The sequence below is a fragment of the Bos taurus genome, chromosome 4, assembly GCF_002263795.3.
Source record: "Bos taurus isolate L1 Dominette 01449 registration number 42190680 breed Hereford chromosome 4, ARS-UCD2.0, whole genome shotgun sequence".
Lineage (NCBI taxonomy): Eukaryota > Metazoa > Chordata > Mammalia > Artiodactyla > Bovidae > Bos > Bos taurus.
Genome location: NC_037331.1, coordinates 97,786,793 through 97,812,921, shown reverse-complemented (window position 1 = coordinate 97,812,921; position 26,129 = coordinate 97,786,793). Strand labels below are relative to the sequence as shown.

General features: G+C 41.2%; 1 protein-coding gene across 4 annotated transcripts in view; it reads right to left on the bottom strand.

The window, feature by feature from the left end:
* The window catches only part of LRGUK (leucine rich repeats and guanylate kinase domain containing), a 132,222-nt gene extending 108,952 nt beyond the window's left edge, over positions 1-23,270 (bottom strand). For 2 of the 4 annotated variants that reach the window (XR_009494153.1, XR_009494154.1), the window contains exons 1-5: positions 22,671-23,267; positions 15,625-15,732; positions 13,256-13,337; positions 8,997-9,097; positions 7,379-7,460 (exon numbers count right to left, since the gene is read on the bottom strand). Coding sequence is in view for 2 of the 4 variants with exons in the window: in XM_024990735.2 (XP_024846503.1) it covers positions 7,379-7,460; positions 8,997-9,097; positions 13,256-13,337; positions 15,625-15,732; positions 22,671-22,985 (688 nt within the window). In the remaining 2 variants the exon portion in view is untranslated. Of the gene's footprint in view, positions 1-7,378; positions 7,461-8,996; positions 9,098-13,255; positions 13,338-15,624; positions 15,733-22,670 lie in introns of all 4 variants that reach the window. The other 2 variants (XM_024990735.2, NM_001192687.1) reach the window with 2 other exon arrangements.
* Positions 23,271-26,129: the final 2,859 nt, after the last annotated feature.

Genomic DNA, 26,129 nt, shown 5'->3' with positions numbered 1-26,129 from the left:
TCATCTGTACAATGAAGACAACATCAGGTTGCCATGAAGCCCAAAAGTTAGATCATGAGGAAAAAAATTTAGAAAATAGGTGTGAATGAGTTGTACAAACTATCAAGTACCTCACACTTACAAGATGTTATTGTTACTAAATTACAAGCACATGAGGCTAAGGAATCATATCCTCTGCCTCCTGGCCAATAGCACACAAATAAGGATTCAGGCCAGGATGGATTCTGAAAGAACAAGGCCAGAGACAGCTGTTAATTAAGAAACTAAGAGCAATGATGAGAAAATACTGCCAAATGAACTGGAAATTCCTCGATTTTCCTCACAGGGTCCAGATTCAATCCTTAGGCGGAAGCATAATTCTGCTTATTGTCAGCACGCATTTCAAAACCACTTTCACAAAGCTTCCCGCCAGACTAGCCCTACAAACAGACATTTATGCTCATAAACACGATCCTTCTTTCTAATTCCATTTTCTTTGAGCTGTTTAAATAATCACTCCATAGATGAATTAAAATATCCTCAGAGTAGCAGTCTTTGGTAAGAAAAATTAAGCATGGAAAACTTCAAATGGACAACGGTTTCACTCCAGCCCAGGAAGGAATAGTCTCTTACGTCCTATTTCAGGAGCCCTAGGGTCTTGGTAGCTCAGCCTCAGCAGAAATGAAGATACTCAGTTATGATGGAGAGTAAAACAAATGGTTGTCAGTGGCTGAGTCAGGAAGGACTCCCATGGGAAGCAGGCAGGAGAAACCATCAAGAGATAATGGGAATTGAAAAGGAAAGCTTGTTGACTGTGTATATAATGATTTTCCAAGACATGAGAGACTACGTTCAGTTTACTCTCTAGCTCTGAATAGGAGGGAAAGTCATGTATTATGAAGTTGGTGCCGCAAGGGCCAAAAGAAGGAGCAATTCAGATGCCCCCTGCAGTCATGGCCAGGGCTTCTACACTGGGGCAAAGGATGAGGAATTGACTGAACATCTCTGTTGATAAATACTTCCATTTCACCAAAACCATCTGTTTCCAACTCTTCACTCCTCTTTAAATTTCAAGGAATTTCAAGCATTATAAATTACAGCTGACCTTTGAAACACAGGTTTGAAATTTATGGGACCACTTATACTTGAGTTGTTTTTTCTTTTTCACTAAATGCATACTACAGTGATACACCGTCTATTGAGCTTGGTTGACTCCACTGATGCAGAACTGTGGCTAACAAAGAACTTACTATAAAGTTCTGTGAGGATATTCGATTGCTCTGGGTTGGTCCCTAACTCTTATCATTATTCAAGGATCAACTGCAATCATGTTCTTAAGAATACTTTTAACCGTGGTATAAGAGCTTTCTTCACTAATTACTTCCACAGTTACATCATATGTGACTATCAGCAATGACAATAGTCAATATGCAGGACTGGTCCATCCAACGTTCTGAGTTCAGGAATAACTTTATCTCTCCCATCTCATTTTCTTGAGAACCTTCATGAAATGTTACTTGCCCTTTCTCCTAACATTATTATTTCACATTCTTTAATAGGTCTTGGGACTATCCAGTAAGAAGAAATATAATCAGTTAAGTCATTAAAATGTTACAATGAATTAGTTTACTAGTTTAATTCTCTTAGGTATATTTCAATTTTAAAAGGCCACTATTAGGAGAAAGAGACTCAAAGAACTAAGAATCAACATACTGCATTCTAACTCTAAAGTTTTATGACCCTATGAATAAATCTTTTACTATGGAATGTTAGATCCTCATGGAGACTGAGTGAAGGAACCCAAAAGCACATAAGCATAACTTTGCAGCTAGGGAAAAGCCCAACAATATATTTTTACATTTTGGTGATGCTGTCAGCAGTTCGCAGTGCTTGACATGAATTATTCGCTACTCTGGTATTTGCTCTTATTCATTTGTCTACAATCATAAAATATGGGCCTGGTGTATAGAAAACAGTTACTAAGAAATAAGTAGGAAATCCATCACAATTCTCTTAGTGGCAAGAACCACAGTGATGGCTTTAATCAAAATCAATCCTGAAGGATGTATATCACCTTACCAGTGAAAAATGTTCTTCACTCTGAGAGTGAATCTCTTTAAGAAATGAAACACGCATACACTTTAAATGGCTATGTGATCAAAGTAGTAATTATTCAATGAATTGCAACATAGGAAGAACAACGGAATTCAGAAGACTAGTCTTGGTTCAACCATTTACCAAATAATCTTGGACATGTCCTTGGGTCTTGGGCTTCTCTCTCATAAAATAATAGCACTAAAGACAAAAAAGAAAAAAGAAAAGAAAAAAAAAAATAAACTAACAGCACTAGATGATCCCTAGAGTCCTGTCTAGATTTAAAAATTCTATGAATCAATTTTTCAAAATTTCATGATTCTATAATCATAGAATAAATTCCAGTGAACAATCAATTAGTATATATAGGTAAAGAATAAGCTGCATCCTTTCTTAAACCTAAACAAATGTACTTATCCTTGGTAAAGTTTATCTTCTTTCATTTTGGGGTGCTTATCAATTAATCATCAGTTGCCCACCTACAAAGGACAAAATAGTATAATAAACTAAAAAGTTAGTATCGTATAACTAACATTGAGTTATTAACATAATCTACTACAATCACATTGTCAGCACGACTAGTCTGATTAGCTGATTTGTTTTTATTTTAAATAACTGCTTCTAATATTGATAATTATACTTCTATTTTAATTTTATTTTAAACAAAGGTGCATTTCTTTCCCCTCAAATAGAAGATAGCTTGAACAAATTTAAAAAGTTTAAAATAGGTAACAGCTAAATTTCTAAAGCATTTAAAAAAGGACAAGTAGAATGGTATCAGATTAAAAAAACATGATATTCAAAATATAATAGAGACAGACTGATTAGGTTAGAGCTGTGGATCTCAGAAGTGTGGTTCTCAGACCAGCAATATCAGCATCACCTAGGAATTGGCAGAGGATGAGAAGGTCAGATAGCATGACTGACTCAACAGCCATGAATTTGAGCAAACTCTGGGAGCTAGCGAAGGACAGGAGTGTGGCAGGCTGCCGTCCACCGGGTCACTAAGAGTTGGACACAACTTAGCAACTGAACAACAGGAACTTGTTAGTGATGCAAATTCGCAGGTACCACTCCAGACTTACTTAAGCAAAAGCTCTGGAGGATGGGGACCAGCAATAGGTGTTTTAACAAGCCCTCCAGGGAATTCTGATAGAGCTAAAGTTTGAAGTTTGGTAAATAATAATTTTCAAGGAAATTAATTTCTAATTTTCAAATTAAAAAATTTTTTAATGGAAAATGGGTACATTGTTGGTCATACTCGGCCTGCTTCTATTTACTTTTAAAACTTTGATGAATATTCCTAGAAACACAGGTCAGTGGTAGTCTGATACATGCCTCTGCTTATTCATGCTCTTGTACAGGTGTCTCCTCTTGAATCCAGGCTGCACCCATGACCTGCCTTAACCCAAAGGATATGGCAGAAAAGTCCTGGTTCCAAATCTAAGACTTAAGAAGGCTTGGTAGTGGCCTATTTTGTGTCTTAGAGTCCTGAGCTGCCATGTCTCCTGTAACATCCTGATGTCCCTCTCTCAGAGATAACCCCTAGGCTGAATTGCCTATTCTTTTCTTTTCCCTTTGATTTTAAACCTCAACTATATTTGGTTTTATTAACTGCCAACTGAACTGGCACATGGAGATAGAGTTCATTCATTTCCACTACTGTATGATAATGCTATTGTATCAGTATACCATAATTTATTTATGCTCTCTCTTATCAAGGAGCATTTGGGCTATTTCAATTTTTGCTGTTATAAGCAATGTTGCTACGAGCATTCTTACACACGCCTCCAGGTACACGTATGCTAAACTTCCTAGACATAAGAATGAAAGGGTTAGGTCACAAAACGTGGGTGTTCAACCTCACAAGACTGCACAAAATTGCTTTCCAAAGTGGCTGAACTAATTTCACAGCTGTAGGAAGAAAAATAGAGATCCTCTTGACCTAGGTGTTCTCCAACGTGGGGTATTTTTAGATTTCTTACATTCTGCCAATTGAATGGCTGTGACACAGTATCTCGTGGTCTTGAATTGCATTTCCCTGAGTACAAGTGAGGGTGACATGTCTTCATATGTTTATTAGTCTTTCTGATTCATTTTCTATAAAATTATTTTTACATACCTTCTCCCATCTTCATATCCAGGAGCATAATATATTTCCCTTCAGCTATGTCTTTAATACTTATCAATAAAGTTTTACTATGTTCCCTCTACAGGTCTTATTCATTTTTAATAAGAAATATATTCTTATAAATAGTGTTTCTTTTAAAGGTTGTGTTTTCTATGTTGCTTGTTTGTGGTGTAGAGTAACGCAGCTGATTTCTGTTTATTGAAATCATATCCAACTATCTGGTTGAACTCTCAAAACTCTATTATTTCTAGTAATTTATTGCAAGTTCTTTTACTTATTCTCTGTAGACAATCACATCATCTATAAAAAATGACTTTTTCTCTGTATCAATCTTTATATTTTCCTTTAATTTCTTTCTCTTATCTTTTGGTACTGAGCAACACCTCTAAAACAATGACGGTTAGAAGTGGCAAAGGTAGTTATCTTGCCTTGTATCCTTGAGTTTAAAGAATGCTTTTAACATGCCCCCAGTTGAGATAAAGTTTGTTTCAAATATTTTTGTTGACATTCTTACCAAGTTGAGGAAATTTCCTATTACTAGTTTCCTAAGTTTTTATTGTGAAGGAAAAATGTATTCTATTAAATTTTCTGTATCTATTGCTCACATGATTTATTTCCCTTAATCTGTTCAAGTTATTAATGACATTTTAAAATCTGCTACTGTTAAACTAGCCTTACATTCATGAGATAAACCTAACTTGGTCATGATATATTGTCTTTTTCATATATTGTCAGATGCAGTGTGCTCATATTTTGTTTAGGATTTCTATGTCTATATCACGAGTGAAATAAGCCTGCCATTTTCCTTTCTCTTATCTTTCCTTGTCTGGTTTGGGTATCAAAGTAATCTTATTAGAATGAACTGTGCATATGCCTTCTGTTTTAAATCTTTGAAAGAATGTGTTCATTTTTGAAAAGTCTGTTCTTCAAAGTTTGGGTCTGGTGGGGTTTTTGTATGAAGATATTTAATTCATTTTAATTTGTAATGAGTTACTTTAATAGTTATAGGACTACTCAGTGTTTCTATCTCCAAGTCAGTGCTTTGGTACATAACATGTTTCTAGGGATTTATTCACTTCATCTAAGTTTTCAAATGTCCTGGCATTAAAAAGTTGTCTAGAAATTCTTTATCTTAAAGCTTTTTAGTCTTTTCAAAACTCTAATTACATAATTACACACAGCATGATATGCCTGAACAGAACAAAAGGAAGAGGCATAGTTAGTACTGTTTAAAAACTAGCCTACCCTCTTTCAAAGCTGTAAGCTATCTAAGAAGTTGTTTATGAAGGGAAGCTTGTTCTGGGTACTTGTCTTCGCATTTTTAAAAACCCAGGTGAGGAACAGTGCTATGGTACATTCTAATTTTGTGTCCATGTTCTGAATTTCAATCCGTTCTGATATAGTAATTAAAGCTTTTTATACTTTGGAGAGAAGACTCCATTGTTACATCTAAAGTTAAGTTTTAAAAAAACCCTGATTTCTTCCTCCACTGACATTTACAAAGTCATAATAGTTTAGCTTTTTACATGGAAAGATAAATTTAGTAGAAATTGAGACTTTCATGATAGATATGTTTTAAAGAGCATCTTCAGTCCAAAATACCATTGCATTGTTTTCTCTGACAATTCCATGCTGCATATGGGAGACTATTTTTCTGGGAGACAAAATTCCAGACTGCTGTGTCACAGTGTCACTCAGGGTACCCTGGGGGACACAAGTGGCTCTGGACACTCAATTTCTTCTGGCTGGCTGGCTGGGGCTTAGGGGGCAGCTGACTTCTAGACTAGTGCTTTTCAAGCTTTAATATCAACTCACATCACCTGGAGGTTTTGTTAAAAATGCAGATTCTGATTTCAGAGGTCTGGGGGAGCCTCCAAGAGCCTGCATTTCTAAGAAGTTCCAGGCAATGCTGCTGCTGCTGCTACTCCTTGAGGAGCATTCTTCTAGATGGCCCGAGATGACGAGATCTCCAAGCCAGACTGCTTCAGGGCTGTCAGACTGTATCTCTTTGCAAATGAAATACACGTACAACAGTCAAGCATAAAGTGAAGGTTCTGTGAACGGGTGCTGCTAAAGTGTACTCCTTTTAGCTTGTCATCAAAACAAACCCTTCCTTCATTTTGTTTCATTTTGCTCATTTTCTTATTAGGCAACATTCAGGAACATTTGCTCGTTTCAAGAGCACCATCTAAATTTCCACTAATTGCTCATTTTCACATATAAGTTCTAAAGAGAGTGATGCTATGTTTTAAGCTTTCCATCATATACAAATAAAGGGTTTTTCCTACAAAATATGCCTTCAAGAAAATGTATCTTCTCTTCTCCCCACATCCCAGCCTCATTACAAGTATAGTGTGTATTAGCTGCTGCCACATCCCTGGAATGAGGCACCCGAGGGCAATCAATTCATTCTCCACTCTGCCCCGAAAAATCCTCAGGTGGGTAGAAAGATACTGAGAAAGAGAAGGCACTGCTCCCTTATCACCCAGAGAACATCAGTCTCTGGTGTAAAGTTCAAGCTCATTAAACTCACAGATCCCCTGTCAACCCCTCAGGGTCCAGAAGCTGGAGTGTGTCTACTTGAAAGTAGGTGCTGTGTCTGCACGGGAGCCTGGCTCATGAAACAGGTATGTTGCTAAAGTTGGCTACGAATCAAAAGTTGTTGGTTTAATAACTGTTAAAACGTTTTTTTATGGAAGCATCATTTGAAATACACTGGAGAAGACTGCTAGTTAAAGGGAGCTTTGTATGAATTTTTCTGTAAAATAAATACTCACTAATTTTGGTTGTATCTGGATTTTCAGATACTGGACTTACATAAAGTAGGGCACCAGTTTAAGCAAATTTGAAGAAGGGAGTTGGGTAAACAGAGCTTATCTGGTTCTAGAATTAAAAGTAAGACTATGTTTATCAGAAGAATGACTGACTTCTTAGCTTTTCAGGTGTAAGAAGTTCTTGGCAAGCTTTGCTTACAATCTTACTCCACGGTCAGTAAGACACCTTCCTTCATTTTGTGAGTATCAATGCTGAGCCATTTCAGTGAGTCACACATCTCTAGTAAATCTGCCTATCTGGCCCTACTTCATATCATCCAGTACATACACATTTATTACACATGTATTAACTACATGGGCCTATTAACCAAACTTTCCCCGTTACTCATTCAAAGGATACTGTCCAAAATTAGTTTTGTGAGAGACTCATATGCCGATAAACTGCACATTTCTGAAATTTGGTTGTAGGAAAAATCCACCTTCTGATGAGAGAAAGAGAGCAAGATGTTATTCATCTTAACCACACAATTACTGGGCACAAGAAGAATGTCTTTTCTGATGAGGAGTTACCAGTTCAGAATACACTCAGGCTGACTTACCTGCCCTGTGTTTAATCACTTCCTAGCTGGGACTCTCTTCTGTCCACTTTGGGGGGAAGTAAGGGGAGACCCTTCCCTGTGGCCAGTGCACACACCCCTCACAACAGAAACGTTGTCCGTTTCTGCAGTCACTCTCCCCATTTTCAGCATTCATTTTTTTTTTTTTTTGTGGATAAAATTTTTTTTATTATTATTATTTTTTTTTATTACTTTACAATATTGTATTGGTTTTGCCATACATCAACATGCATCTGCCACGGGTGTACATGTGTTCCCCATCCTGAACCCCCCTCCCATCTCCCTCCCCATACCATCCCTTCGGGTCATCCCCATGCACCAGCCCCAAGCTTCCTGTATCCTGCATCGAACCTGGACCGGCGATTCGTTTCTTATATGATATTATACATGTTTTAATGCCATTCTCCCAAATCATCCTCCCCTCCCTCTGCCACAGAGTCCAAAAGACTGTTCTATACATCTGTGTCTCTTTTGTTCAGCGTTCATTTTAAACTTTCTTGATCTTCCTTCAGAACTTAACCTCAGCCTCACCCTTCCTAACCAGCATGTCTCCATCTTCTCTAACTCCCAGGAGCCTGTGTGCACCTAGTTTATATGTATATCCTGTTTCCAGTTTCTTCACTTTCTCTGTTTCGATCTCAATTTACTCTCCCACTTGAATCAGAATCTCTGGGAGTGGGGTCCAGGCATCAGCAGTTTTTAAAACTTCCCAGGTGATTCCAATGTGCAGAAAACTGGGGTACCATCAGTCTGTGATCTCCCTGCTTAATTAAGTATGCTCCATGGACCAGCAGCAATGGCTTGCCAGGAATGTTGTTAGAAAGGAGAGTCTCAGGCCCACCCAGACCTACTAGGTTAGAATCTCATTTTCACAAGAATGCCACATGAGCTATATTCACATTAAAGCATGAGACACTGGGTTCCATAGCAGAGTAAGCTGCTCCATCAATCAACATTCCTCGGGCTTCATTCTGCCTCAGAAATGCAGGAGCATGTGCAGAGAAGCAAGAATGAAGATCTGAAATCACTGCTTTCTAAACAGAAGCTAAGGCTGGATCAATAAGAAGGCAAAACGTAAGCCCCCAGGAAATTTTTACAGATTTTTCAGGTACAAAATTGTTCCGCTATAACAAAAATAAACAAACAATAACTAGTATTTAAATGAACCATAGAAAAAGGAAGGAAGTTAATTCTTTGGTTTGAAGACTAGGTTTCAGCAAAGCTTCTGAAAAACATCTGACTCTTTTTTTTTCTAAAATAACTGATACACAAGTCCTTCTCCTTTTTTAAAACTCATTTTTCCTGTACCTCATTCTCTCTGAATTCTCTTTGGATGCTGTTTGGCTTGTTAATGTATTTCACTCAGTTAACACATGTAATTAGTGTATTAATAAAACCTACCTTGAGCTTTTTGGGTGGCTTGAAATTGAAGAATGTTTTCAGGTGATTCTGAGAAGCATTAAGTTCTAGAAGATAAGGCATACAGCTCACACAAGACAAATCTGGGAGGAGGGACAGTGGAAATGAATACAGAATAAGGTAAGCCAATAAAGTAAAAATTAGACAAAGTCATTAAAAACAGCAAACATTATGTCAGGACATTTTAAAATTATGCTAGTTGCAAGCACATCTTAATTATTCCAGATGAATTAAATGAACAAAAATAGGAATATGCAAAACAACACACACACAGACACACAGACACAGACACACACACACACACACACACACACACACACAGCATAGAACTCACATCATGAGCCTACAATGTAACCTTCTTCTCCAGGGCCCCCACCCCCCACAGTGTAACCTTCTTCTCCAGGGCCCCCACCCCCCACAGTGTAACCTTCTTCTCCAGGGCCCCCACCCCCCACAGTGTAACCTTCTTCTCCAGGGCCCCCACCCCCCACAGTGTAACCTTCTTCTCCAGGGCCCCCACCCCCCACAGTGTAACCTTCTTCTCCAGGGCCCCCACCCCCCACAGTGTAACCTTCTTCTCCAGGGCCCCCCACCCCCCACAGTGTAACCTTCTTCTCCAGGGCCCCCACCCCCACAGTGTAACCTTCTTCTCCAGGGCCCCCACCCCCCACAGTGTAACCTTCTTTTCCAGGGCCCCCCACCCCCCACAGTGTAACCTTCTTCTCCAGGGCCCCCTCACCTCTCCTGTTCCCATCTTCCAGCACCTTCAAGAAAGAAATGGCCAAGGTTTCCTGAGTTCCAGCTCACTCTCCCCGAGGCTGCTAACAGTCAATGCTTCAAAAATGCCAGGCTTGGAGGAACTAAAGCTTTACATAATCCTCTCGATAATTAGCCCCTGAATAACTGCATTAGGTCTTTTCGGAAAGACGGCAAATGCCACAATTAGTTCTTTGTTATAAATTACATTTTGTTTCAGATGGACTCAATCTTAAATCTCATTAATTATTTGAAGTGATTTAAATTATGGCTATTATTTTACTTTGATTCTGGGCTGGTTCAAAACCATGTCTGAGTTTTGCACTTTATCCCCAGCCAATATTCTGTACCTAGAATACTAAGTAAAAGACGATTGTGCTAATGACATGACATATACAACATAAGAAATAGTGAAGCGTTGTGCTGCTTCTCTCTGCCACTTGACAGGAGACGGACTTTGGGGCAGCAGGAGAATCAGGGAGAGGCTCGGGAAAAGTCACATCTTAAGGACTTACAGCACCATCTCTACCACTAATGGGCGTCTCCACCCATCTTTTCACTCGAGATCACGTGATCAGCCATCACAACTCTTCAGAGGACGGCCTCTGGAGGAGAACACAGCCTTCACACCCCTGAAGCCCAGCAAAGTGCTTCTCCTTTCGCCAGGTAACAGAGTCACGCCCAGGCCAGGAGAAGGGAGCATAGCCGAACCCTGGGGTTGTGCCATGAAGAATGTGGAGCTGGTAAGGTGAGGGTCCTCCCCACCCATCCTCTTGACATCTTTGCTTCTCAGGGTGGCAGAAGCCATGAGATTCCTACCAATTTCGACTTCATTTCTCTGGACTAAACCTCAGCCTTCTTTAGCCTGTCTTTCTCATGAAATTACAAAACATTAAGACATCAACACTTTGGTGGGAATTCATGAGCAAATCCAGGAAGGCTGCCTGTAAGAGGAAAGCTAAGGAGAAGTGTAATGGCTTCACAATTTTGGCTATTTGCTACAGTTTTGCCTATTTGCGCCAGACAAGATCAGCTCCATGTCTGTCAGCGATTATCTACATTGACCCTTTTCATTTCCACAGGCCCCCATGTCCCCTTGAAGTTGCTCTTTCTGTGGGCAGGTAAGTGCTGTACCGTGGAGCACTATCTTAAAGCAGAAGCAGCAGCTACCACTTGGATCGTGAGTACATTTCACATCTGGCATACGCCGAGTGCTTTTGAAATCTCTGATAGAAAAAATTCACCGTCTGGGTTGCTGGACTCCTAACTCTCTCTACTCGGTGTAGTGACCCCAGTGTCCACCAGATGGCAGGAGCTCCTCATGTCTGCATCCATGGTTCCCAAAGTCTGGTCCTGTCTCTTCTTTCAGGGGAAGTAATTAGAAATGCAAATTTTTAAGTCCCACCTCAGATCTACAGAATCAGAAAGTCTGAGGGTGTGGCACGGGCATTCCTGTTTTAACAGACCCCCTCCAGGTAATACTGATGCAAGTTGAAATCTGGTCCATATCAGGCCAAAAAAGCTGTTCTCTTGAAAAGAAAAATATATACTATGCCTTACACATTGCTTTTGAATTGATGCTTTCAAACTGTGGTGTTGAGAAGACTGTTGAGAGTCCCTTGGACAGCAAGGAGATCAAACCAGTCCATCCTAAAGGAAATCAACACTGAATATTCATTGGAAGGATTGATGCTAAAGCTGAAGCTCCAATACTTTGGCTACCTGATGAGAAGAGCCAACTCATTGGAAAAGACCCTGATGCTGGGAAAGATTGAAGGCAGGAGGAGAAGGGGACAACAGAGGATGAGATGGTTGGACGGCTCTGGGAGATGGTGAAGGACAGGGAAGCCTGATGTGTGGCAGTGCATGGGGTCACAGAATTGGACACGACTGAGCGACTGAACAGAACTGAGCGACTGAACAACACCACGGGCTTCCCTGGTGGCTCAGAAGGTTAAGAAACTGCCTGCAATGCAGGAGACCTGGGTTTGATCACTGGGTTGGGAAGACCCCCTGGAGAAGGGAATGGCTACCCACTCTAGCATTCTTGTCTGGAGAATTCCATGGACAGAAGAGCCTGCCAGGCTACAGTCCATGGGGTCACAAAGACTTGGACACGACTAATACTTTTCACTTTCACTCATTTCACTCCCAGTAGGTTCTTGGACACTTGATGAGTTAATAAAAGATGACATACAAGGTTGAAAGAGACTGATCTGAAGAGGAAAGCTTCATTTGCTCCCAAGGACTACTTGCTCAAGAGGTAAAGGTCTGAAGCCACATTTCTTTCCCTTTCATTGAGCACTAAAAGTTCTTGGAGTCCCTGCAACCCCTTATCTAGTAAGTGGAAACAATCTTGGAGGTATGGAGTGTGGGAAGAGCACCTGCTAGTAACATTAAAAAGTCTTTCTGATGATATGATGTCTGGGAACTGCCTTAAATAGCCCTGGGGAGGGGAGCACGGGAGGACCCTGAGCAAGAGGGGCCATGGGCTGATAATTGTTGAACCTGAATATTCATTACAAACCTCTCTACTTGTGCACGTTTGTAATTTTCAAAACAAAAAAAAAAAGTTTTATGAAACTAGAAAAAAAGTCCTAAAAAGTGTTTCAAAACAGTAGCACTTTAGAATTAAAATATGCTGGAATGTGTCTGAGCCATTGAAAGGAGTGAATTTTAATTACTGCAGTCAGATGGGAGGAAGAAATCAGAAAACAAATCAGAGAAGACCATATCAGTGACCCTTAATGGTCTTTAAAAAAGAGCTAAAGAAGTGAATAGAAAGGTTATCAGTGAAGAAAAAAGCAGGTCAGAAATTTCAAATAAGATCAGAAAATTATTACAGAAACAAGGATCAAGCTTTGAATAAAATGTGACTAATTTCATTAAATGTGAGAAGGTATCACAACAGATACCTTATAAGGAACCATAAATGGCAGGGTTAGACCTGTAAGAACCCACTAACTACATAAGGAGAGCAAAGAGAGGGGAGAAAAAATATTTCTGAATCCCTGGTGCTCAAATAAGAACAGAAGCAGCTAGCCAGGATTAAGATGTAGACTCAAATGCAAATTAAAGAAAAGCATCCATTAAAGGGGAAAGAAAAGGACTAATCCCTCTCCACTGAATAAACTCATAGAGGGAAAGAAATGGGAACCATCAAATATTCAGGAAGTATTAAAGAAGTAACAATCCATCTCTGGAAAGGAAAGAGCAAACGTTCCATCTGATGCTCTTCAATATCACTGAGTGTGTCTCAACCATTGCATAAAGCAGCATGTTTGCTGACCTCTGCATTTTTCTTTTCTCGTGAGTCGGGTGCTTTTTTTTTTTTCTCATGGAAAAAGTAGAGGATTAATGCATAAAGTGATCCATAATAGCATTTATATCAAGTTTGGTAGTATTAAAGTATATTGCACTCTGCAAAGCTTAAATTTTGTAATAATTCAGTGGTCCATCGATTTACTAGAATGACAACGACATACCTTCAATTTTATTTACTGAAAGATCCAGCTTCTGTAGGTGAACATATCCACAGAGGATGCTAACGTCAGTTAAATCAAGATCCTGAGAAAATAAAAGGTAAACGACTTTAATGTGGCTTTAGCAGATGAGTACTCAGGCTTTTCAAGATATCTGGAAATAAAAGCTGACAGAGAAATCCAGAATTTCCTTTGAAAGTATTGTAGGAGTGAGAGGATAAAACCTGAAGCCTATTACTAGTAGGATCTCAAAACAGACTACAAACCCCATCAAAAATGCATTCCTCTGAAGGAAATAATAGCTTGGAAAATTAGGGTTGTTAGCAAGCACAAATACAACATGAAAAGGCAAATTAAAGCCGTGTTCATGAAGACCTTTAGAGCAGAGTTTTATATTTTATAAAAACATGCACACACATAGAAGCAATAAAGCCAAAGCCTTTATCTTGTAGAAGAAAAGAAAAAGCAAATGCCTAGAATTCAAACAAAATGTTAGGCAGGTTCACACCTAATCAAGTGATCATTAATAACAATACTTCCTACACTTTTTCTCAGGCTGGGTTTTCAAAGCTCTCTCACAATAGTCTCATCTGATGAAACAAACCTGTGAGATTTGTAGGGCACATTATCCCCAGTGGAGTGAGGAGGCATGTGGGGTACAGAGAAGTACACAAATAGCTTAAAATCACTTAGCAAGCCAGTGATAGAGAAGCAACTCCAAATTTCCAGAATCCACGTCTCAGATGCTCTCCATGAAATCTACTGAACGTCCTGAGGGGTTGGAGGGGAATTTGGTCACTTGGAACAAAGATTCATGTCACTGGTCTATGCTGTGATGCCAGAGTCAGACAAAGCCAAATGATAAAGTGTCATTATAAGCAAGTTCTCAAATATAAGAATGATAAGAATGTTTAATGAAGGCCACTGGAACAGTAATAATTACTAAGAAACCCACTATGTACAAGGCATTAAGCTCAGCATGATGAGAAACACATATAATGATGGACTAGAGCTATATTTAGCCCTTATAAACTTATGACTTTGGGGAGGAGAGAAACTGTGCACACAAGTAATAAAAGAAAGTTTTAAAAATTACATGTAACGTAAGTAAGATATAAGGGGGGAAAATCACTAACCTGGCCAACCCTAAGAAAGTGTATTCAGTAAGACAGGTTATTAGGGCAAAGTAAATCAACATGTAATATCTCAAATGTAAGGAGGTCAGTGACAAAGTAAGTTAAGCTTCAGTCCATCTAGCTGAAATACGATTTAAAGAATTGTGCTTTTTTGCAGATCAATTTAAGGCGAGGTACTGTATACGTAAGTAGAATTTTGATTCAAAGGAATTTATGTGAGGAGGTACTGGCTGCGGGAACTAGCTTCCATTCCAAAGCCTAACACAGCGCAGCACACCCAAGGCGCTCCCTGTATGTTCCTGCCTGACTCGCAGTCATCCCTAAAATGCCGTGAAGTGAAAAGAGTAAAAGATGAGAGTCTTCGTGTGCTGTTGTCAAAGGGCATGCCGTGAAACCAGCACGGGTGAGAGGGGCTTTAGCATTTCTTAGGTAGTTCGTGTGTTCAAATCTAAGACAAAACAGCCTTGCTATGAATTATATATGCTTGAGCCAAAGGAGGGTGCCATAGCAGAATTTCAGTGTGCTTTCTTCACCAACATATCTGCACTTACTCTGTGGACCTCCAAGGAGAAGTTAACACTTTACAATATGAGGAAGCAGAAAGAGATAAATTGTATTTCTATGTCTGTAAAGAAATAAAATGAGGACAAAAGCTGAAATCCTAAGTAATCTGCTCTCACAGCTTCTCTTATGATAAATTTAGAGCCAAGATTCTGTGCTAGTATCGACATCTTATAAATTGATGAATAACAATACATGTTTTCTTTCATAATAGATATCTTTTGGAAAGTGAGCTATAGCTCACAGCTACATATTTATGGGAGGGGGGCCAAGTCAATACCAAAATACTTTGTTCCCCTGGATTCAGATATAAATTTTAGTCCTGCCACTGATCAGAGGAAAAAAAAAATTCTTAAAAGAGTTTTTGATTGGTTTTACGGAATCAAATTCAAGCTCCTAGAAAGAAAGCATTGATTACTATAAAATAGACTGCTTAAGATGAAAGAGACAGACTGTGAAGGAAACGAAAACAAAGGAACTGGGGGGAAGGCAGCTGATTACTGGACTGGCCAGGGCTCTTTGATGTCAAACGTAAATAACTCATTGCCATTCTCTGTCAAATGCAAGACTCAGAGATTTGGGACCACCAAAATAACTGTGAGTTAGCAGAGAACATGGATATGGTCCAACCAGGGTCAAGATGGAGCCACGCAAGGGTGACCCTGTCATACTCACTGATAAAGTCAGGCTGAGGTAGACCTGCTCCGTCCCAGAGCCTGAGCGCCCCAGTTGGTAGAGCTTCTCAGCCACGACCTCCTCTCTCAGGACCCCATCAAATCCTCCCTGCAAAAACAAAACAGACAGGTGGACAAAGAAAGGACTTCCATTAGAAAAGAAACAATCCGCTTCGTCATATCCAGCACTTATTTAGTATATTACACATCTGGGAGCTGAGACTTCCAAAATTTACTGGCCCCCAAGAAAATTGTGTTGAAGACCCATGCATATTACACACTATTAAAAAATGTATCTATCCAATCAATGTCTCACTGCTGATAGCATTGAGTGCCGTTTGTTGCTAAGAGCTCTCAGTGGGTCCACTCACTGATCCGCCTAATGATTCTGAGGGAGGTACTCTTCACTCCATTTTACAAATAAAGAAACTAAGGCTCACAGACCAAGACTAGCCTGAAACCACAAAGCCCAGAATACAAACCAGAATCTGCCTGACCTCAAGGCAGTTCTAACCACCAACTGCACTTGACTGCTTGTCCACACCCCAAAGGAGGGCTGCACCACATCAAGGCAGTGACTTCTCTACATCTGGCATTCTTGTTGGAGAAAATGGGTCCTCGGGTTCACTTTGCATTGGCTAATCTTGCTGGATTCATACCATTTACAAAATTAAAAGGGTAATAATTTCAAGAAGGAGGCTGGTCCTTAGTCTACAGACACCATGAACCAGTGGTGGCCCAACACCCCCTCTCCCCATTCTCCCCAAGAGCAGAGGTAATAGTGCTGTGTTTGTGCTGCTGGTAACTCTATAATGACCAACACATTAACACTAACATCAGCATTAGGACACAAAATAGAGCAATTTTTTAAGTCATAGCAATACAACTAACCAGTGTAACTGGTACGTGGACTATGAAGGCAAAATACTATTTCAGGTGTTTTGGGCCACTTTACGTTAACTTGGGAATCAGGAGTGCTGTTCAGACTGCTCGTACTGAGGACATAAGTATGTAGGGTGGTGCTATTGTAAAAAGTTTTATTTCCTCCCAAATTTCCCCTATCTTGTTGCTATTTTTCAGTAGCTCAGTCATGTCTGATTCTTTGCAGCCCCACGGACTGCACCGTGCCAGGCTTCCCTGTCCTTCACCATCTCCCAGATGGACTTGCTCAAACTCATGTCCATCGAGTCGTTGATGCCATCCAACCACTATCTTAGAGAATCAAATATGGCTCATAGCTGGGCAGGCTTGGTTTGAAGCCCAGATCTGCCATTTTGAATATATATGACTTTGAGAGACAAAGTTTTCTCTGAGCCTCATATTTTTCATCTATAAATAGGGAATGTTATTACTTTCTCTTAATGTTTTGAAGGTAATTAAAAGTAACTGTGAACATAAAGCTCTTAGCACAGTGCCTAGAACACAGCAAGTGTTCTCAATAAATGGGAGCTGTTAGTACAAATTGATGAATTCAGAAATTCCACATCTTAATGTCTCATTCATTGATACCAATCAATCTGTTCACAAAATGGGGGAAAGAGATCTACTTTTCACAACAGAGTTACTATTTTTTATAGATGGCCTGGGAAGGAATCGAGGTAAGACAGTGTGACCTTACCTCTCAAACTTTTCACATAGCCCACTCCCTCCAGCTCCTGTAAACTAGATGCTACAGCAGCCCCTCCTCACCGTAGGTCTGTTTCTTAACACAGCCATTGATACAGAGACTGGCCACATGGTCAGCATATTCCCAGACCCCCAAGGCAAGACTCTCCATGGCCACCCCCTCACACCTCCTTAAGTTCCGTGCCATTTGTCAGAGTCATGTCTCTCCCTTCTGGTCTTTGGTCATTTTCAGACCTTGACTGGCCCAATCTGTACGTTGGCTGGCTTCAGAATTCCTAAGGAAGGCCACTCAACAACCCAACCACTCCAAGTACATGCAAATGCACACACACACACACACACACACACACACACACACACGTTCCTTTACTTTCTCAACTCCAAACATTTAAAAATTGATCCAGATAACTTCAGCCACTCACTCCCCTGGCTGTGCCCTGGACCTAGTCATCATGCTAAACTGCTCTACCTTAGAAACCTTAGACCTCAAATCTTCCATTGCTCTCGGATCCCACAACTGCTCATCCTTCAGCCTTCCCAGCATCTCCTGAATTTGGTCACTGACCACAACAACATTTCCAGTCTGTTCATCCACCCCTTTCTCCGAGTCTATCTGTCCCCTCCCAACTATATACTTCCTTCCTGACTGGGTCTCCCATGGGCAATTTCAATGTCTCTCTACCCTCAAGTCTCAGCCTCCTTGTCCTGATTGCAACTGTACCATGCAAACCCAAACCTGAATCAACTTCACAATCAACTACTGCATCAAGGCAGGGATTATGTCATGTTCATTATCCATTTGGGATAAAAAATCTTCCTAGCATGCCAAGCACATGCTAGACAAGTATACAGATGATTTCAGGAGTTGCATAAACCACTATAGAGGTGGGCAGGGTGCTTTGACTAGCAGAGTTCCCATTTCAAGGCAGTTCTAGTGAGGAGTAGGGGGTTAGCAAAGGCTTCCTCGGAGAGACAGCTATTGAGACCTGAAGCTGCGAGTTATTCTGACAAAGGAGAAGAAAGGGCAGAAGAGGGCCAAGAAGGGTACTGTGGGCACAAGGGACATGTACAAAACTGCAAAGGCAAGCATGGCCCACTGGGCAAACTACCGAGAGTTCAGACAGCTGAAGCGTAAGGGCGGGTGGGGAAGACAGTACCTAGTACATGGAGGGCACGCAAACATGGGCTGAACGAATTAATGAACCTACTCCCTGCCCGCTTCTGAGTGAGCCGGCAAAGACCCACAAGCATGCATTCTGGTGCCACACTCAAGTCAGCTTCTTGCTGGGGTCTCAGAGGAGGACAGTTCCTTCTCCTCACACAGGGTCCTGCTCCCTTTCCCCAGAGACCATGTTCAGGGACCGTCAATAGTACTATCTTTTGCTTGTGGTTTAACCAGTCACTCTCCACTGCCATTCTCCAAGCTGTCACTTCTCCAGCTCTAGGAGTGCGTGAGTCCCTTCTGTCCTCCAAGGGGCCCTTGGCTCCTGCATGTTCCTTCAGCGATAGCTGGAGTTTCCCTTAATAGCCAAGCTCTTCCAGAGGTGCTGTTTTACTCTTCAGTCTCCCCTTGTTCATTTCCCACTCATGTCTCAACTCACTTCAGTTAGGCTGCAGGCTTCACCACATCACAAAATGCATATGGGTTGAGATCTCCAATGGCCCACAAATAGCCCTTTTCACGGTCCACTTACCCTCTTGGCAACGTAACCCTCTCCCCTGTTCTGCGATTCTTTCTTGCTCTGACTTCCCACCCATACAGCTCTTAGTTCTTCTCCTTTTTCTCTTGCCAGTCCTTTCCAGTTCCCTCCCCTAACCCCAGGTCCTCTTCATCTTCTGAGATACCTGTATCCCAGGGTTTTTTCCTTGGCCCTCCCCTTCTCTTCTTTCTTCTTTTCCTGGATGATCCCACAGACTCCAGTGCTGATGATTCCCAGGTCGCTGACCCTCTCCTGATTTCCATGATTCACATGCCCACCTCCTGAATGCATAGCTCCGCCTGCCATTGTTTCCCATGGTAGTCAGTGGTCTGATATCCCTCTGGAACATTCCATAGACTTGACAGTCAACCTAGACTTCCCACGTTCATTAGTGTCTCATTCTAAATACGTATTCATCACCAGCTTCCTTTCTATTCCCATTGCTTTAATCCAGACTCTTGTCTCTCCTGCACAGATGCTGCTCAGCTTCTCACTAATCTCCCTGCCTCCAGACTCACCACCCTCTAATCTAACCCTCTCAGCCACAAGAGAGGTTCCCTACTGCTTAAGAGTCAAGTCCACAGTCCCTACAGCAATGTGTGTGCTTCAGTTGTGTCCGACTCTGTGCAATACTATGGACTGGAGCCTGCCAGACTCCTCTGTTTATGGGACTCTCCAGGCAAGAATACTGGAGTGGATTGCCTCGCCCTCCTCCAGGGGTTCTTCCCAACCCAGGGCCCGAACCTGTGTCTCTTTTATTTCCTGCATTGGCAGGCAGGTTCTTTACTACTAGCGCCACCTAGGAAGCACAACAGCCCAGAGCTCTCCACAATCTGGCCTCTGACCCATCTACCTTTTCTGTTCTTACCTATAATTCATCACTTGGAAAGATGCCATCTGCCTGCCCATACCCCACCGCTGCACCCAAACAAGGGTTTACTTCCCTTCAAGTCTTCTGCCAACCCTGTAACCCGGCTATCACTGCAGGCATCTGTTCACAGGCTGAATAGCTATGGTTTACTCACAGTCTTCTCTCACCCTGAGAGCTGGGACCATGCATGTCCTCCATTGCACTCTCATCTTCCTTGATCATCACTGTTGCTATTATGTATTACACATAAAATCTTTTGAGAGCCCACGCTGTATCAGACCCTATGTTAAGAACTTTAACACAGACTTTCCCATTAAATTTGATGCTTATAACTATTCAATGAATAGGCATTATTAGCCACATAAAGTTATTGGCAAAGAGTGGCTTTCACACAGCAGAAATGTGTTGCAGGCCCAGACACTTCTTCTGACCTATATCGTCAAAAGAGTACTTCCCATAGAATAATCGTTTGTTCCATGAAGGCTGAATTAATGAAGTCAAGTGATAGGCTGGAGTTAGTAGATAAGGATAGGTAAGTTATTACTTGTGTTAGTAAACAGTATAAATGATATATTGTGTTAAGTAGCTTACACATAGGATCTCATTTAATTTTCACAACTCTCCTGTGAGGTAGGTATTGTTATAATTCCCATACTGTGGATGAGACGCAGAGAGTATAACTTGCTCAAGATCTCACAACGAACAAAAGATTTTATATAAATATCTAATTCCAAAGGCAACGTTCTGAACAATATTCTGCCCGACCTCCCTCAAGTTCATTGAGCCTAATTACATTATAGGCACTTTGTCATTCTGACCATCAGAGCCTTATAAAACTTAATCAGGCTAGGATATGGAAAATAAATCACTGAACAGAAAAGTTCAGGTATTTCCTCTTAAAACTTTTCAGTTTACTCAACATACAAAAACATATGAGACACTATAAAAATTAAAACAGAATGTGAGAACATAAAATAAATATTAATATTTGGAACATAAACAAAAGAAATAATACACTTTTTCCACACAGAGCCTACAAGCGAAAAAGGATTAACTAGTTCAAGTCAACCCCCTCCCCCTCTATGGTTTTTAATGGCATACTGAAGACAGATTAACAACGGTATTAATGAACCCCATAGCTGAAGAACACACGTTAATTAGAATAATAAAGTAAACTGGTGATTCATTTGTTAATTCCTCTGGGGTGAAAGATGGTAGAAACCATATAAACATCTCAAAGTTGTAAAAACATTGCTACAGTTTTGCAGTAGTCACTATTAAGCATGGCAAATAAATCAACAAAAGATGAACAAAATAAGTAATAATTTTCTATGGCTCACTTTTAAGAAAAGTTGATGTTTAGCCCAGGTAAAAGGAGGGAGAAGAAGAAGAAAGGTAGAAGATTGGAGAGGGGGGGGAATGTGAGGGTAGAAAAATATGGGCCAAATGTGGGAACTGAACAAAAGGACATTACAAGAGAAGGGAACCCAAGCAGGGACACTGTAGATAGTCAGTGGCAAAACCAGAGTGACAGAAGGCAGTGCAAGTCACAGAGGGGTAAACAGGAAAAAATAAAACAAATGAGGAATGGAGATGAGAACAGGCGTAACAAAGAGAGACCTGTTTGAACTCAAGAGGGAAAGAAAGGTGACTAGGAAATGAAAGGTACAATGAGACAGGGGGATGTCAGAAAAACATCACAGAATCGGATGCTGGAAACTATTTCTCTGTTATATCTACTTCTGAAAAGAGTCTGAAGCAATTTATACTATCAAAGAGGAGGAAAGAGAAGAGAAAAATGTAATCTAGAGAAAAACTATTGAAATTAAGAAAATTTTTGAGTTAAGGGGGAAAAAATGTTATATTTCCTGGCAGCCAAGACAAAGAGGAAAACCTAACAGTTTACTAAAAGAAAGCAAATCAATTTACATTTTTAAAGAAAGCAAACAATTCATTAGGAAGTCAAGAGAAGGAATTGGTACAATATGAAGTAGAAATGGACAAGAAGGCAGGTAAGGAACTAAGGAAGGAACAGGATGATGGTAAGTGTAAGAAGTGGAATTGGGTGGTGTTTAGATGAGACACTGCAGAAAAGAGGGAATCTGTATTATCAGTGTGAAAGGCCAAGCTGCCAACAGTTATCACTGATGGGAATGTTGGGACATTCCCCAAATCCTAAAATACTCTCACAGTGAGCGGTGCGTGCATGTGTGTGTTGTCTGTATAATACATTATACACCCCTGGCATAAGTAATATATAAAACTTTCAAGACACTTGGTCTTTGAGGAATAAAGTGGGCTTTCCTTGTGGCTCAGCTGGTAAAGAATCTGACTGCAATGTGGGAGACCTGGGATCGATCCGTGGGTTGCGAAGATCTTCTGTAGAAAGGAACAGCAAGCAGCACTTAAGATTACTTCAAGAGGGGTTTTTTTGGTTTGTCTGTTTTTCCTAGAGGAAGGAGGATGAAGGGACTAGAAACTGAGGAGAGTGTTGGAGTATTTCACAGTCATGACGAAAAGGTACAGAAGGTGCAGAGGTGGAACTCTGGTCAATTCACAACGCTTTAGAGGTATAATTTTGAAAAAGTTAAAGTCACAACTCTAATAGATACTTTTTTGTAAGGACGCTGCGTAACGACTTTTAAGGAATCACATGTGCTAATGAAAAATGAAGGGTGAGGCAAGAGGCTAACGGAAATGGGGAAGAGAGGAGGGGAGTCCCGGAGCAGTAAGGAAGAGGCACTCTTAGAGGCAAGGAGCCCTAGGAATGGGGCTCAGCCGCAGGCTGGTGAAGGGGTTCTGACCGCTGGAGAAGGAACTGAGGGGATTAGGGGTAGGGGGAAGGCACACCTCAAAATTCAGCATTTCGGATTCTGAGGACTCCTCGGATTCCACTTCGCCCTCGCCCTCACCCTCTTCCAGGTCGTAGTAATCTCTGTCCACGTCTGACTCCTGATAGCGGTGAATGAGGTGCTGGAGCAGGTAGGAGGAGGCTTTGCATAAAGTATTTTTCGGTCTCTGACCCATGGGAAAAGGAGACCAGCAAGAGTGACGATCCTTTTCTGAGTGCAGCACTTTTGACTGCGCTCCAGTTCGTGAAATGCTCTTGCCTCCCTGGAGAGAGGAAGGCTTCGGAAACTTGGGCTCTCTCCCGGAGGTCGCCATCTTGTTTACCTGAGTTGCCTAGGAGACGGACGCTAGGGCGGAGGTGCCGCAAGGGATTTTGGGGGCTGTAGTCTCTGCCCCTCGTGCGTTCTCCCTTTCAGCTTGCTTTGCCACTGTAGCGCAACTTAGTTTTCTGTTCGCTTGCTGTGATCTTTCTTTTTCAGTCTGTTAAGTCGTTGGCTCTGCTTCTTTTGGCTTGTCTTTCTCGTTTTTCATCTTTTTTCTCTGCGCCCCCTTTTTTCAGTGTTCAACTATTTTCTCTCGACTTCGAGACCCCTCTTGGAGATTTTTCATCCCACCCTGAGATCACTGGTGAGCGCACCATCCTGCTTCCTTCATGAAGGGTCTTTATGTACTTAGTGTTAGATGTCTGTAAAGCTGTCTGTCAGAAAAGTTGATAGCACTGAAATTTTACTCTATGCAGAGTGCAGTGCGCATACATGATATAGAAGGCATGGCTCCTGTCCTTATGATTTAATTGCGGATAATAAAGAGAAACTACCAGACGACGACTGAGATCTGGTTGGCAGTTAATTAACATTTTTACCCCAAAATAATAAGCCATGTCCTTGGGGAGAAAAGCTGGCAGTGGTTTAACAGTCCAAATACAGGGGGGAAAAAATGACTGTCAAACTCACACTTTATCCGAAAGCCTCTATAAAACTATTAGCATTGCAGAAATAACTATAGTAGTCAATGATCTGCATTGGTAATAATTTTTACCTTGTTGCATAGGTTCTCTTTGCAGTTTTATAAAATACTCTTGCAAGATTATAAAGCATGATTTTATGCTAGTGTGATTTCATGTGACCTAAATCCTATAGCCTTGGGCTCCACAAAGTAGACACTGTATAGAAAAGCAGAATGAAAATTATAGAGACTATTATTGCCATAATGATGACCATAGAGATCCTTGCGGAAAGGTCGCTCTCATCCTCCTGCCTTACAGGCCTTTTCTCCATGCTTCGGTGATAGTAGTTGCAAATACAAAATGATCCTGTCAATGGTTGTCAGGGGAGAAATAGAAGAAAAAATCCTTATGGACACCAGCCATTGACTCTTATTTTTCTCAGGGCTTGAGGGCCCATTAAAACTGACAGAAAGCTTTCAGAATTACCTTCCTTCATTATCTTACTGGTCATAAATGTAAAGGCCATAATTAAAGTATCTCTTTTGGCTAGGCTCATCTTACTGCTTGCCTGCTTCTTTTTCCACTGGGTAGAATATTCCTCCAAGGGATTTTTCTCTACCCTCACCCCCATAAGACCTGGCTGGCTAACTGACAGAAGGATGAAGAGGGAAGAAAGTATAAAAATGGAAAAACTCTGTGTGCTTTTTGCAGTTTCCAATAACTTAGCATCATACGAACAAAGCTAGTAGAGGTAACAGAATTCCAGCTGAGCTATTTCAAACCCTAAGAAATGATGCTGTTAAAGTGCTGCACTCAATATGCCCGCAAATTTGGAAAACTCAGCAGTGGCTACCATGCTGGAAAAAGTCAGTTTTCATTCCAGTCCCAAAGAAAGACAATGCCAAAGAATGTTCAAATTATTGCACAACTGCACTCATATCACACACTAGCAAAGTAATGCTCAAAATTCTCCAAGCTAGGCTTCAACAGTACGTGAACTAGGAAAGTCCAGATGTTCAAGCTGGATTTAGAAAAGGCAGAGGAACAAGAGATCAAATTGCCGACATCTGTTGGATCATAATAAAGCAAGAGAATTCCAGAAAAACATCTACTTCTGCTTTATTGACAATGCTAAAGCCTTTGACTGTGTGGATCACAACAAACTGTGGAAAACTCTTCAAGAGATGGGAAAAAGACCACCTTACCTGTCTCCTGAGAAATCTGTATGCAGCTCAAGAAGCAACAGTTAGAACCGGACATAGAACAATGGACTGGTTCCAAATTGGGAAAGGAGTACATCAAGGCTGTATATTGTCACCCTGCTTATTTAACTTATATGCAGAATACATGGGAAATGCCAGGCTGGATGAAGCACAAGCTGGAATCAAGATTGCCGGGAGAAATATCAATAACCTCAGATATGCAGATGACCACCCTTGTGGCAGAAAGCAAAGAGGAACTAAAGAGCCTCTTGATGAAGGTGAAAGAGAAGAGTGAAAAAGCTGGCTTAAAACTCAACATTCGAAAAATGAAGATCACAGCAACCAGTCCCATTACTCCATGGCAAATAGATGGGGAAACAATGGAAACAATGACAGACTTTATTTTCTTGGGCTCCAAAATCACTGCAGATGGTGACTGCAGCCATGAAATTAAAAGACGCTTGCTCCTTGGAAGAAAAGCTATGACCAACCTAGACAGCATATTAAAAAGCACAGACACTACTTTGCTGACAAAGGTCCGTCTAGTCAAAGTTATGGTTTTTCCAGTAGTCATGTATGGATGTGAGAGTTGGACTATAAAGAAACCTAAGTGCCAAAGATGGAGAAGGCAATGGCACCCCACTCCAGTACTCTTGCTTGGAAAATCCCATGGACAGAGGACCCTGGTAGGCTACAGTCTATGGGGTCGCTAAGAGTCAGACACGACTGACCGACTTCACTTTCACCTTTCACTTTCATGCATTGGAGAAGGAAATGGCGACCCACTCCAGTGTTATTGCCTGGAGAATCCCAGGGACAGGGGAGCCTGGTGGGCTACCTGCCGTCTATGGGGTTGCACAGAGTCGGACACAACTGAAGCGACTTAGCAGCAGCAGCAGCAGCAAGTGCCAAAGAATTGATGCTTTTGAACTGTGGTGTTGGAGAAGACTCTTGGGAGTCCCTCGGACTGCAAGGAGATCAAACCAGTCCATCCTAAAGGAAATGAGTCCTGAATACTCTTTGGAAGGACTGATGCTGAAGCTGAACCTCCAGTAGTTTGGCCACCTGATGCAAAGAGCTGACTCATTAGAAAAGCCCCTTCTGCTGGGAAAGATTGAAGGCAGGAGGAGAAGGGGATGACAGAGGATGAAATGGTTGGATGGCATCACTGACACGATGGACATGAGTCTGAGCAAGCTCCGGGTGTTGGTGATAGACAGGGAAGCCTGGCGTGCTGCAGTCCATGGGGTTGCAAAGAGTCAGAGAGGACTGAGTGACTGAAGTGAACTGAATCAGCATTTCCAGGAAAGT